Genomic DNA, 14,047 nt, shown 5'->3' with positions numbered 1-14,047 from the left:
GTATAGATCAGTGGAATTTTTGTTTGGGGGGGCAGCAAACAGTAAGCCACTGACACCCCATATCCCCCCGTCTGTCGGTCGGCCAGACAGTCGCACTTACCCCATCGCAGCTTCCCATGCTCAGTGGCGACCTCCCGTTCCCCTGCCCCTGCTCTCTACAGGTCTCCACAGTTGAGGCGGCTTCCATTTCCTTCCTCCTTCTCAGCCGCCAATCGAGAGTCTCCTCTTTTCGGCCAATCAGAAAACGGGTCTCACACTCGCTTCAGATTGGCCGGATTGAGGATCAGGGTTACAATAGCGAATATTAATTTGCTGTTGCAACACCTGGGTGGGTTCATGGCACAATGCTCTGGGCCACGAGCCACCCTATTTTGAAGCCTATTAGAGCCTATGGCTCTAAAACACCCTGCGTTGTAATTCAGGTGCCCAATGTCCTGAAAGGGGCCAGATGTCTGAATAAGGGGTGCACTGGTGAGGCTCTATTGCTGGGCACTGGTGAGGCTGCATTGATGGGCACTGGTGAGGCTGCATAGATGGGCACTGGTGAGGCTCAATTGCTGGGCACTGGTGAGGCTGCATTGGATGGGACCTGGTGAGGCTACATTGTTTGGCACTGGTTAGGCTGAATTTTTAGGCACTGGAAAGGCGGCATTGCTGGGCACTGGTGAGGCTGCATTGGATGGGCACTGGTGAGGCTGCATTGTTTGGCACTGGTGAGGCTGCGTTGCTGGGCACTGGTGAAGCTGCTTAGATGTGCACTGTTGAGGCTGCATTCCTGGGCATTGGTGAGGTAGCATTGTTGAGCACTGATGAGGCTGCATAGATGTGCACTGGTGAGGCTGCATTGCAGGGCACTGGTGAGGCTGCATTGTAGGGCACTGGTGAGGCTGCATTGCTGGGCACTGGTGAGGCTGCATTGCTGGGCACTAATGAGGCTGCATTTCTGGGCACTAATGAGGCTGCATATATGTGCACTGGTGAGGCTGAATTTCTGGGCACTGGTGAGGCTGAATTGGATGGGCACTGGTGAGGCTGCATTGGATGGGCACTGGTGAGGCTGCATTGGATGGGCACTGGTGAGGCTGCATTGCTGGGCACTGGTGAGGATACATTTCTGGGCACTGGTGAGGCTGCATAGATGTGCACTGGTGAGGCTGTATAGATGTGCACTGGTGAGGCTGCATTGGATGAGCACTGGTGAGACTGAATAGATGGGCACTGGTGAGGCTGTATAGATGGGCACTGGTGAGGCTGCATTGGATGGGCACTGGTGAGACTGCATAGATGAGCACTGATGAGGCTGCATTGGATGGGCACTAGTGAGGCTGCGTAGATGTGCACTGGTGAGGCTGCATAGATGAGCACTGATGAGGCTGCATAAATGGGCACTGGTGAGGCTGCATAGATGGGCACTGGTGAGGCTGCATTGATGGGCACAGCTTGGCCCTGCATTCTTTATTTTATAAACACATACCACATACACTGCGTAAATAATCTGAGGAAAATATGGTTATAAAATAGTTTACCATTTGCCAATGAAAAAAAATGTCCCCTTAGATTAGATACAATGTAACGTGTGACCAGCTTTAGACTGAAGTTCCATCATTTGTGGAGCTGCGTACAGAAGATGTTGGGATGGATTTACTAAAGGCACATAGACTGAGCACTTTGCTAGAGCGGTTGCTCCAGAGCTTAGTAAATGAGAGGAAGATCTGATTTCCATCGTCCAATCGTGTGCAAGCACAAATGCTGTTTTTTTTTTTATTATTTTATTTTCCCTGCATGTGATTGGGTGATCTTTGCACAGTGAAACTTTACCTCATTTACGAAGCTCTGGAGCAACTGCACTTGCACAGTGCACAGTCTATTTGCCTTTTAGTAAATCAATTCCCCTATTAAATACAGCCAATCTGACGCTGAAAAGACGAGAATGTCATCAAGCTCCGATTCCTGTGACAATGTGATTGGAAAACTCGGCTGGCACGACGCAGAGTCTGGGCAGCAGCTCCGTAAGACGTGGCTCTGGGCTCTCTATCCAGGTAATCCCGGGTCAGGGAGTCCACCCAGCTCCGCTTTCCCATTTTGAGGTCTGACCGCTGGCGGAAAACGCATCCGCCGTTACAGGGAGAGGAAGACGGGGTGGAAAGATAATAGCATAGGGCTCTCTACAACATCATCCCAACATGGCATTATACCATCAAATCACCGCAATCTGCCAAATCTTCGGTTTAACCCCTCAGGATCGACTCACCCAGGGGTCTTCGGTATTTCAGATGGTTTTTATGATCGTGTATTTATACTGTATGCGTATATGTATAAAAACTGCGCCACGACGTCTCTTCCGCACTCAAATTTCTGCCTCCTTCGCCCATTTTTAATTTTGGCATAAAGTTCCACTGTAATGCCGCGTAACGCGCGATCGGAAATTCTCGTCGGAAAAAGCTCTGATGGTTTTCCCCGACGGGATTTCGCTCAAAGCTGTCTTCCATACATACGGTCGCACCAAATTCCGAACCGTCAAGAACGCGGCGACGTACAACACGTACGAGGGGACTAGAAAAAGGAAGTTCAATAGCCAATAGCTTTCATCTCGTAGTTGAATCTGAGCATGCGTGAGTTCTTGCGTGTTGGAATTGCATACATGCAATCGAAATTTCCGATAGAAAGTTTTTACGTCTCTGGAAAATTGAGAACATGCTATAAATATTTTACTGGCGGAAATTCGGACAACTAAATTCCGATGGAGCGTACACACGCCCCTTCCCTCACCCTGTGTATCTTTGCTCTTTCTTGGGTACCAATCAACTGGCCCGCCCACATATTGACCAAAATTAAGTTAGCTTCCCCCTACAAGCTCAGTGCTACAATCCCCTCTCTTTCTTTTTTTTTACCGGGGGGGGGGGGGGGTGGGTTGTTGGGAACACAGCTGGTTACACAGTATATTCATTATATTATTATAATAATTGTATCTTTTTTATTTCCCTTTCAGTACGTTATTGTACCTGTGATCGGACAACAGGGTTTCCCACGAAACGCGTAGACAAGTCTATGTCATCTTGACAATCATATGTGACATTGTTGCAATCAACCTACATCATTGTGATGATCACATATGACTATTGCTTTTAACATTGTGACTCCCGTGAAACCCTTTCTTCAGCTCCCCATGCACCTCCTATGTCTAAGTTACCCTGTGTCTATTAGGGGCACAGGGTGACCGAGAACCCCAGTCTGATCTGTACTAATCGGACTCAATGTACAACCACACTGGAATGTTGTATGTATGTGTGTGTGTGTGTGTATATATATATATATATATATATAGAGAGAGAGAGAGAGATATATATATATATATATATAGAGAGAGATAGAGAGAGAGAGAGAGAGATATATATATATATAGAGAGAGAGAGAGAGAGAGAGAGAGAGATATATATATAGAGAGAGATAGAGAGAGAGAGATATATATATATATATATATATAGAGAGAGAGAGAGAGAGAGAGATATATATATATATAGAGATATATATATATATATATATATAGTCTCATACTTTTGTGGACTGTTTGCTGGGTCGTTTGGGGTGTGGCTGTATTCCATTGTTCTATTGTGTCTGCCTTGTGAGAAAAGTATTATAGTATGTGTATTTTCTGTGAGGGAGGGGGGGAATTCTTCCAACAGCTCTCCCTGCTGATTGGACAGTCTACCCCACACCCTGAATACAAAGGGGGGGGTGGATTGTCCCAAGTTTTACCTCTGTGTACCTGTGTTTCATTAAACAGTTCATGTTCAAGCTGTGTAACTGAGCTAGTCTCGCCTGGTTCTTAAAGAGGAAGTAATCCTGACTGGCCGGGGCCGCGTGACGTCACTCTCACGCATGCGCGCGGCAGCAGTCAGTCACGGCACACGCTGTGGGAAGAAATGGCACGGTGGTCCGTTTCTTCGCAGCGCATGCGCTGATGATGATATTGAGGCACTACAAGTGATATAGCCCCTAAACGGCGCAGGTTTAGGAGATATTTCCACTACCTGTAGGTAAGCCTTATTCTAGGCTTACCTATAGGTAAAAGTACGACAAAAGGGTTTACAACCACTTTCAGTACATTATTGTACCTGTGATCGGACAATGGGGGTTTCCCATGAAACGCGTAGACCAGTCTGTCATCTTGACCATCATATGTGACATTGTTGCAATCAACCTCCATCATTGTGATTATCACATATAACTATTGCTTTTAACACTGTGAGGGGAGTCATTTTGGGCAGGGGGGCCTGTGGAACCCAGAATCCCTTGGAGAGGTGGGGAAACCCTTGCTTCAGCTCCCCATGCACCTCCTATATCTAAGTTACCCTGTGTCTATTAGGGGCACAGGGTGACTGAGAACCCCAGTCTGATCTGTACTAATCGGACTCAATGTACAACCACACTGGAATGTGTATGTGTGTGTATATATATATAGTCTCATACTGTTGTGGACTGTTTGCTGGGTCGTTTGGGGTGTGGCTGTATTCCATTGTTCTATTGTGTCTGCCTTGTGAGAAAAGTATTATAGTATGTGTATTTTCTGTGAGGGAGGGGGGGAATTCTTCCAACAGCTCTCCCTGCTGATTGGACAGTCTACCCCACACCCTGAATACAAAGGGGGGGGGGTGGATTGTCCCAAGTTTTACCTCTGTGTACCTGTGTTTCATTAAACAGTTCATGTTCAAGCTGGGTAACTGAGCTAGTCTTGCCTGGTTCTTAGAGAGGAAGTAATCCTGACTGTGCGGAGCCGCGTGACGTCACTCTCGCGCATGCGTGCGGGAGCCGTCAGTCACGGCACAGGCCGGAGGAAGAAATGGCACGGTGGTCCGTTTCTTCACAGCGCATGCGCTGATGACATTGAGGCACTACAAGTGATACATCTCCTAAACGGTGCACGTTTAGGAGATATTTCCACTACCTGTAGGTAAGCCTTATTCTAGGCTTACCTATAGGTAAAAGTACGACAAAAGGGTTTACAACCACTTTCAGTACGTTATTGTACCTGTGATCGGACAATGGGGGTTTCCCATGAAACGCGTAGACCAGTCTGTCACCTTGACCATCATGGGTGACATTGTTGAAATCAACCTCCATCATTGTGATTATCACATATGACTATTGCTTTTAACACTGTGACGGGAGTCACTTTGGGCGGGGGGCCTGTGGGACCCAGAATCCCTTGGAGAGGTTGGGAAACCCTTGCTTCAGCTCCTCATGCACCTCCCATGTCTAAGTCATGTCATGTCTATCATTGTGATTATCACATATGACTATTGCTTTTAACACTGTGACGGGAGTCACTTTGGGCGGGGGGCCTGTGAATCCCTTGGAGAGGTTGGGAAACCCTTGCTTCAGCTCCTCATGTCCCTCCCTGTGTCTATTAGGGGCATGGGGTGACCAAGAACCCCAGTCTGATCTGTACTAATCAGAATCACTGTACAACTACACTGGAATGTTTTATATATTGTATATTGTCTCATACTGTTGTGGACTGTTTGCTGTATCGTTTGGGGTGTGGCAGTATTCCAATGTTCTATTGTGTCTGCCTTGTGAGAAAAGTATTCTGGTATGTGTATTTGCTGTGAATGAGGGGGGGGGGGATTCCTCCAACAGCTCTCCCTGCTGATTGGACAGTCTACCCCAAACTGAATGCAAGGGGAGGGGGGGGGGATTGTCCTAAGTGTTACCTCTGTGTAACAATGTTTCATTAAACAGTTAATTTTCAAGCTGTGTAACTGAGTTAGTCTCGTCTGGTTCTTGGTTACAATATATGGCTGTAATAACTGATATCTGAGGATTCAGATTGGAGGAAGCAGTGTACTGATGGAAGCACTCAAGTGGGGTGCAACAGGGTTCTGTTACAAATACATTTTGGGGTATTTGTCTACAAATATTTTATGAGAATTGTAATAAAAGTTTATTTTGACGTTGACAAATCTTGTGTTTGTTTGACTCCCGATGGCGTACTCAAAGTCCCATTTACACACTTGTGTTTTGATATATATATATATATATATATATATATATATATATGATGTGGCCCTTGTACAGAAAAGTTTGGAGACCCAAAGCTCCAGGGGGATAGCAGCAGCAAGTAAAAGATGGACAAGTTATTTTTACAAACTCGATTGATCTACCTGGATACATTAATGAGTTCAGAGGAAGTGATTTTATACATTGTTTCAATCTATTCTATAATTCCAGGATTTTCTTTAGCTTTGCAGTAAAAAGTCTCTTCTTTGTTTGGACGTTCCGTTGACCTAGATAAACACGTACTGTATTGAATCCTGATTGCTTTGCCAACTGGCACAGAAGGACTTCTCCTCTATTTTTGGTGAAATGATCTACGAATGATCTAGGGAAAAAAAAGAAAAGTAATTTCTGTTTTCTGGTTGCCGGACAGACAGAAAAACCTCTGGGTGCCACGAAACCCTGGTCCCTCCTCCTCTGCGGGGGCACTGGGGGTGCCAGACCATCCTGTATATATTTATGATGCTTCAGCCAGAGGAGATAGAAACCAGAGAAGGAGCACAGACTCAGAGCTTGAGAAGAAGACAAGAACCAGAACCATGAAACTGGTGATAGTCGCCGCTTTACTTGGGTTGGTGGTCTTATGCATGGGACGTAGAGGTAAGTACACCACTCTATGAGCATCTCCTTGACCCTTTCTCTCTGTCTTCCTTACACATCACTCTAGTGATCACTCTTTAGAAATGGTAGAACATTTTTCAAGTAGCTTTTCAGGATCCTAAAGAGTCAACATTCCACCAAAAGCTAGAGAGCTATACCACCTACCATCAAACCACAGACACATACATTTATGAGTGCTGGTCTTTCTTTGTAAGGTTGATCATTGCTAATACAGTCATGAAGAATAATGACAGTGTGGACCCCTCATAACAGGCAGAGCCGGCATACAGACCTGGGAACTCAGTACAGAGATGGTGGGAACCCCTCGTAATGGGCACAGCGGGTGTATACACCCGAGAACTCAGCACAGGAATGGTGGGAACTCTTCATAATGGGCACAGCAGGTGTACAGACCTGGAAACTCAGTACAGGGATGGTGGGAACCCCTCATAATGGGCACATCAGGGGTACAGACCTGGGAACTCAGCACAGGGATGGTGGGAACTCCTCATAATGGGCACAGCAGGTGTACAGACCCGGGAACTCAGCACAGGGATGGTGGGAACCCCTCACAATGGGCACAGCGGGTGTACAGACCCGGGAACTCAGCACAGGGATGGTGGGAACCCCTCATAATGGGCACAGCAGGTGTACAGACCCAGGAACTCAGTATAGGGATGGTGGGAACCCCTCATAAGGGGCACAGCAGGTGTACAGTCTTGGGAACTCAGCACAGGGATGGTGAGAACCCCTCATAATGGGCACAGCGGGTGTACAGACCCGGGAACTCAGCACAGGGATGGTGGGAACCCCTCATAATGGGCACAGCGGGTGTACAGACCCGGGAACTCAGCACAGGGATGGTGGGAACCCCTCATAATGGGCACAGCGGGTGTACAGACCCGGGAACTCGGCACAGGGATAGTGGGAACCCCTCATAATGGGCACAGCGGGTGTACAGACCCGGGAACTCAGCACAGGGATGGTGGGAACCCCTCATAATGGGCACAGCGGGTGTACAGACCTGGGAACTCAGCACAGGGATGGTGGGAACCCCTCACAATGGGCACAGCGGGTGTACAGACCCGGGAACTCAGCACAGGGATGGGGGGGAACCCCTCATAATGGGCACAGCAGGTGTAGAGACCCGGGAACTCAGCACAGGGATGGTGGGAACCCCTCATAATAGGCACTGCAGGTGTACAGACCCGGGAACTCCGCACAGGGATTTTTGGGGGGTTTATCCTAGCCAATATTACTTCTAATTACTTTATTTTAATCTCTGCCTTCCGTGACAGGGTCAGACCTTACAGATATTCTTATTATTACACTACAGCATTCAGTTTTCCACGTGCATGCTCCTGAAGAGTGGATGAATCCACGAAATGCATAGAGCTACTATATGCCATGTTTTATGCCAACTATATGTTTTACTTACTTAATGATCACTTGTAATATGTGATTTGTATTTTTAGTAATCAATTGTTATTGCTGTATGTTTATCCATTGAATGGAATATATTGGTCTTCTTGGTGTACTCATGATTACCCTCATGCAACTTACCATTGATTTTCCAATAAATTTTAATGTTTTACACCTGCCTGCTTCATTTAAAGTCCCAACCCCCAGTCATCCTGATTGCTTTATTCAAATAGGGATGGAGGCAATTGACCTTACCCGGTCACCGCCTCATTTAAAGTCCCAACGTTCTGTTTTTCTTCTAAATAATGTGCACAGCAGGTGTACAGACCCGGGAACTCGGCACAGGGATGGTGGGAACCCCTCATAATGTGCACAGCAGGTGTACAGACCCGGGAACTCAGCACAGGGATGATGGGAACCCCTCATAATGGGCACAGCAGGTGTACAGACCCGGGAACTCAGCACAGGGATGATGGGAACCCCTCATAATGGGCACAGCAGGTGTACAGACCCGGGAACTCAGCACAGGGATGATGGGAACCCCTCATAATGGGCACAGCAGGTGTACAGACCTGGGAACTCAGCACAGGGATGGTGGGAACCCCTCATAATGGGCACAGGGCAGAAATATCACCAATAGAGTCTCTAATATACAGAAAAAGTGATTAGATTTACTGGGAAATAATCTAGTGATGTCATCTGTGTTTTTTGTTTTTTTTTCTAGCTCACAATCGTGGAAGTCTGGCTGATTCGCGCAGTTCTGAAGGTCGGTGTAAATCTCCTTTTTTAACTACTTATTATTACTTGTGTCTTCCTAAATATTTATTATCACGTTTACCCTTATGGCTCTTAGTAGGCACTCTGCAAAGGTCTGGTAACACCCCAGTGTTCAATCAAACCATACAGCATAATATTTTTTTTTGTAACGTAATAGATTTTGTACTATTTTGGTTTGTATTTATACATTTTTTTTTTGTTTTTATAAATAAACATGTTGTACAAGGAGCACCTATGACAAAGGATTGCCAGAGCACTGTGGGACCATACTGGTGCAGCATACGCTCCGACTTTCGGCTCCGACTAAATGAATGGTTTCCTATAGGAGCCTTCTTAACTGGTCCGACACAAGTCGGTTCTGACTTTGAAAAAGATTCCTGCACTACTTTGGTCCGACTTCAGCCCATTCAATATCACTGAATTCGGATCAAAGTCAGATCATCATCTTAAGTGATCTGACTTTGGATCTTGAAGGGGAGCCCAACACCAAAATGAAAAAAAAAAAAAAAAAAAAAGAAGGCCACCTGGGTCTGGTATGGATCTTAAAGGGGAAACCTCATACCAAAATGTAAAAAAACGGGGGCCCTTTTCCAAGACCGTACATACCAGAACCTTCGGTCTGGTATGGATTTTGGAGGGAACCCCACGCCATTTTTATTTTTTATTTTTTGGCGCAGGGGGTCCTCTTAAAATCCATACCAGACCCTTTGGTCTTGTGAGGAGGGACCCCACCCATTTAAAATAAATAAATAAATAATTTTGGTGTGGGGTTTCCCCTCAAGATCCATATCAGACCCAATTGGCCTGGTACTGTCAAATCAAAGTCGGGTCCTGTTCATTGAAGTCACATGGAAGTCGAACATGAAGTCGTAGGGAAGTCAGAGCGGAAGTCGTCTGACTTCCATGTCGGAGCAGTGTGAACCTGGCCTTAGACTACAATCACCCTCTACTGTTACTCACCACCATGAAATAGGGAGGGGGTGGGGCAGAGGCGTAACTAGAACCTTTAGGGTCCCTGTGCAAGAAACCATAAAGGGCCCCACTGACCCCTGGCGGGGGCCTACCCACGGTGGCCAAACGCCAAATGTGACCTTTGCGACCAAGGTGTCAGAAGATTTCTATATTTGTTATTTTATTATTTTTATTTTTTTACCATTTTAGTTCATTTATTTATTTACAATTACATTTTTTAAAATATTTTTTACAAGAGAAGTATGATTTTCTTATTTTTATTATTCATACTTACCTAGGTGGATGCAGCATTGGTCTGACCTGTCCTTCTGCACCTCTACACTGAGAACCCAGTGATCGAGCACCGCCGATCGCTCAGCTCTCACAGCTCCCCGAGCAGAGAGCTGGTGACTGTCAGTCACCAGCTCTCTGCTCCGCCCCCTTCTGGCTCACTTGAGTGCTGGGCCGTGGAGGGGCGCGGCCGGCTCAGGCTCTCAGCGGTTTGCTAACTGATGCACTGAGCTGTGGAGGGGGTGGGAGGGGGCAGGAGCAGCCGGCTCAGCCTCTCAGCGGTTTGCTAACTGGTGCCCTGAGCTGTGGAGGGGCTGGGGAGGGGGCGGCCGGCTCAGCCTCTCAGCAGTTTGCTAACTGGTGCTCTGAGCTGTGGAGGGGGTGGGAGGGGGCGGTTGGCTCAGGCTCTCAGCAGTTTGCTAACTGGTGCGCTGAGCTGTGGAGGTGGTGGGAGGGGGCGGGATCGGCCGGCTCAACCTCTCAGCGGTTTGCTAACTGGTGCGCTGAGCTGTGGAGGGGGTGGGAGTGACCGCCTCAGCCTCTCATCGGCTTGCCGAGAGGCTGAGCCAGGTGTCGGTCCAGGGATCTAGGTGGATCTGGACCCCGTGGTCGTGATGACGTCGAGCCTGTACCAACTTTTGTTACATCAGCAGAGAGGGGAGTCGAAACAAACCTGTGCTGTTTACCTTTGAGACAGAGATAGGGGGTTGAGGACACACAGCCCTTCACCTCTTTCTCTGCAGCCTCACCAGCACCGAATGTATGGACAGGAATAGCTCTGTACGGAGCTTCCGGTCCATTCATAAACTGAGGCATAGTAAAACACGTTTTTCTTCTTATGTGGACCTTCTTTGTAAATATAGGGATGTTTTCTGTAGTACAGATGTGAATTATACCTAGGTACATTACATGGATATGGTCACTACTATGTCCTTTTTAAATTTTGTATAACAAACTTGGCATTTTATGGTATATTTTCTCTTTTGTTGGCTTCGCTCTCTACCTGTATGCCCCCCTACAGTCCCTTGGCTACAAATTGTTTTGTGTTCTACATATAGGAGTGGGGTGTGGGCATAATATCATGGTATGTTCTTCCTTCATCCAAATTTTACAGCCCTGATTAGCATCTGATGTGTAAAGAGATAAGAGGGGTGGGGGATGGACATCTAATATCTCCTTGTCTCACCAGCAACGCCTCTCTTTTTCTTTTCCGGCAGCTTTTATCTCTAGACAAGAGTCCGCCAACTTTGCCAAAAGACACAGACGTAGCAACCTTCACAATGCGTAAGTGTTGTGTTTCTCCTCAATTCTGTTATGCGGAACGACTAACCTCAACCTTGGTGTGGTGATAGTCAACCATTGGATCTCCAGCAAATGCAAGTCTCCGTATATCCTACCCATTCCCTGATTCCCTGGAGTTTTGTAGCTCCACCCAAACTGGTCATCCATAAGTTGACCTATCACCGTTTATGTGGGTCCTTGCCTCCTATCATGTTATGCATCGTCTTGGTTAACCTGTGGTGGTGACCTTCTGGTTTTTTTTTTCTGTCTCGCTTAGGGTCTTCGGGACCCCCGTAAGAGACCCCCTGGAATCCAAGAGAGAAGTATGTGAGCTGAACCCAAGCTGCGATGAACTGGCTGACCACATTGGATTTCAGGAGGCCTACAGACGCTTCTACGGCCCGATCTAAAGACCCAGTGCCGTCGCTTCTCTTCCCGTCTTTGTACGATAGCCTTTCACTTATCCTGCTTTCTTCACGACGTATCAAGCTGGCCAGTTGTCACAAACATCTTCCAGATGGGCCACACTCTTCTTGCTTTGTGTGTGTTGTAGCTAAGTAGCCATTACCTCATGTAGCCAGGCAAGAATAGCACAGGAGCAGGGGGGGGAGGGGGTGGTTATAGGTTTTAGGATGGGCCCTTTAGGGCCGCAAGCACTTTAAATAGACTTTTGCACGCTGTATGAGAAGATAGGATCAAGAAAGGTCAAATCTCTCAGACTTAGATTGCACAGGGGGGTACACATTTCATTTCTGTTATACTTATGTGGACAGGTCCCCTTAAACAGCTGACTGACACTCGACGAGATGTGAAAAGGCCTCTTGGGGTGCTTGTAAGTGAGCCAAACGCACCCCAGGCCTTCTGTGCACATTGTGGGGACAGGCAGGTGCAATGAGTGAAAAATCCAGGCAGGGTCCTCAATGCCTTGTGTGCCCCCCAGACTGACAAACAGCCCGAAATTGGACTTCCCGGCATGGACACGCTTATCAGGCTTGCTTCTATAACTTCAATATGGTGCTATGTGGAATTATGTTATTGAAGGTCGTTTATTATAAATAAATATGTATTACGTTTATAACGTGTGTGCTTTGTTCTATATGGATTGCCAGTTTATATATGATAATCTGCAGAATGTCATTCCTTCCATTACTGGTCTCTCAGATCTGCAGAACATCCCATTACCCCCCTCCCCCCCCCACACTTCAGACCCCCATCTCATCAGAGTGCCCCCATACATGAGACACCCATCACATCAGGTTACCTCTATACATGAGACCCCCATCACACCAGAGTACCCCCTATACATGAGACCCCCATCACATCAGAGTACCCCTTATACATGAGACCCCCATCACATCAGGGCACGTCTATACACAAATCTCCCCATCACATCAGAGTACCCCTATACATGAGAGCCCCATCTCATCAAAGTACCCCCTATACACAAGATCTCCCCATCACATTAGAGTACCCCCTATACATGAGACCCCCCATCACATCAGGGTACCTCTATACACATCTCCCCATCACATCAGAGTACCCCTATACATGAGAGCCCCAGCTCATCAAAGTACCCCCTATACACAAGATCTCCCCATCACATTAGAGTACCCCCTATACACGAGACCACCCATCACATCAGGATACGTCTATACACAAATCTCCCCATCACATCAGAGTACCCCCTACACATGAGACCTCCCCATCACATCTGAGTCCCCCCTATACATAAGACCCCCATCACATAAGAGTACCCCTAATACATGAGACCCCCATCACATCTGAGTCCCCCCTATACATGAGACCCCCCCTCAGATAAGATTACCTCCTATGAATGAGACCTCTTCATCACCTCAAAGTATCCCCTATACATGAGAACACCATTACATCAGAGTCCCCCATCACATCAGAGTACTCCCTATACATGAGACCCTCATAACATCAGAGCGCCCCCTATACCTGAGATCCCCCCATCATATCCGAGTACCCTCTATACATGAGACCCCCCATCACATCAGAGTACCCCCTATACATGAGACCCCCATCACATCAGAGTACCCCCTATACATGAGACCCCCATCACATCAGAGTACCCCCTATACATGAGACCCCCATCACATCTGAGCACCCTCTATACATGAGACCTCCATCACATCTGAGCACCCTCTATACATGAGACCCCCATCACATCAGAGTACCTTTATACATGAGACCCCCATCACATCAGAGTACCCCCTATACATGATATCCCCTCATCATATCAGAGTACCCTCAAATCAGAGTCCCTTATCATATCAGATTCCCCCAATACATAAGATCCCTATAACATCAGAATACCCCCATGACAGAGTCCGCCATCACATCAGAGATCCCCCATCACCACAGAGATCCCCTCGATCACAGAGTCCGCTTATCAATCACTCATACAGGGCAATTGGGGTCTCATGTTTGCGGCACCGCGGGGAGACCCAAAGGGCACCTCAGGGTGCCGTGGCACCTTGGTTACTCTTGAGATCTGCAGAACATCGCCCCCCATCCTACACAGTCCTGAAAGGTAAAAAAATAAACACAAGACTTCAATCTCTTTCATTACCCCCCCTGGGGTTATATTTATTCCTACTACAGAATATTATCACCATGACTTTCTATACAACAAACCATTACTAGC

General features: G+C 47.2%; 1 protein-coding gene across 1 annotated transcript; it reads left to right on the top strand.

The window, feature by feature from the left end:
* The first annotated feature begins 6,512 nt into the window (after window positions 1–6,512).
* Window positions 6,513–12,457, top strand: BGLAP (bone gamma-carboxyglutamate protein). The gene is made up of 4 exons (XM_077464025.1): window positions 6,513–6,657; window positions 8,804–8,845; window positions 11,316–11,382; window positions 11,657–12,457. Exons 1-4 carry the CDS (start codon window positions 6,597–6,599, stop codon window positions 11,787–11,789), a joined length of 303 nt encoding a protein of 100 aa, XP_077320151.1. The 5' UTR covers window positions 6,513–6,596; the 3' UTR covers window positions 11,790–12,457.
* The last annotated feature ends 1,590 nt before the right edge of the window (window positions 12,458–14,047 follow it).

This window comes from Lithobates pipiens, unplaced genomic scaffold (assembly GCF_037356315.1).
Source record: "Lithobates pipiens isolate NorthernLeopardFrog02 unplaced genomic scaffold, aLitPip1_a1.2 Scaffold_30, whole genome shotgun sequence".
Lineage (NCBI taxonomy): Eukaryota > Metazoa > Chordata > Amphibia > Anura > Ranidae > Lithobates > Lithobates pipiens.
This window is presented reverse-complemented; position numbering and strand designations above follow the sequence as displayed.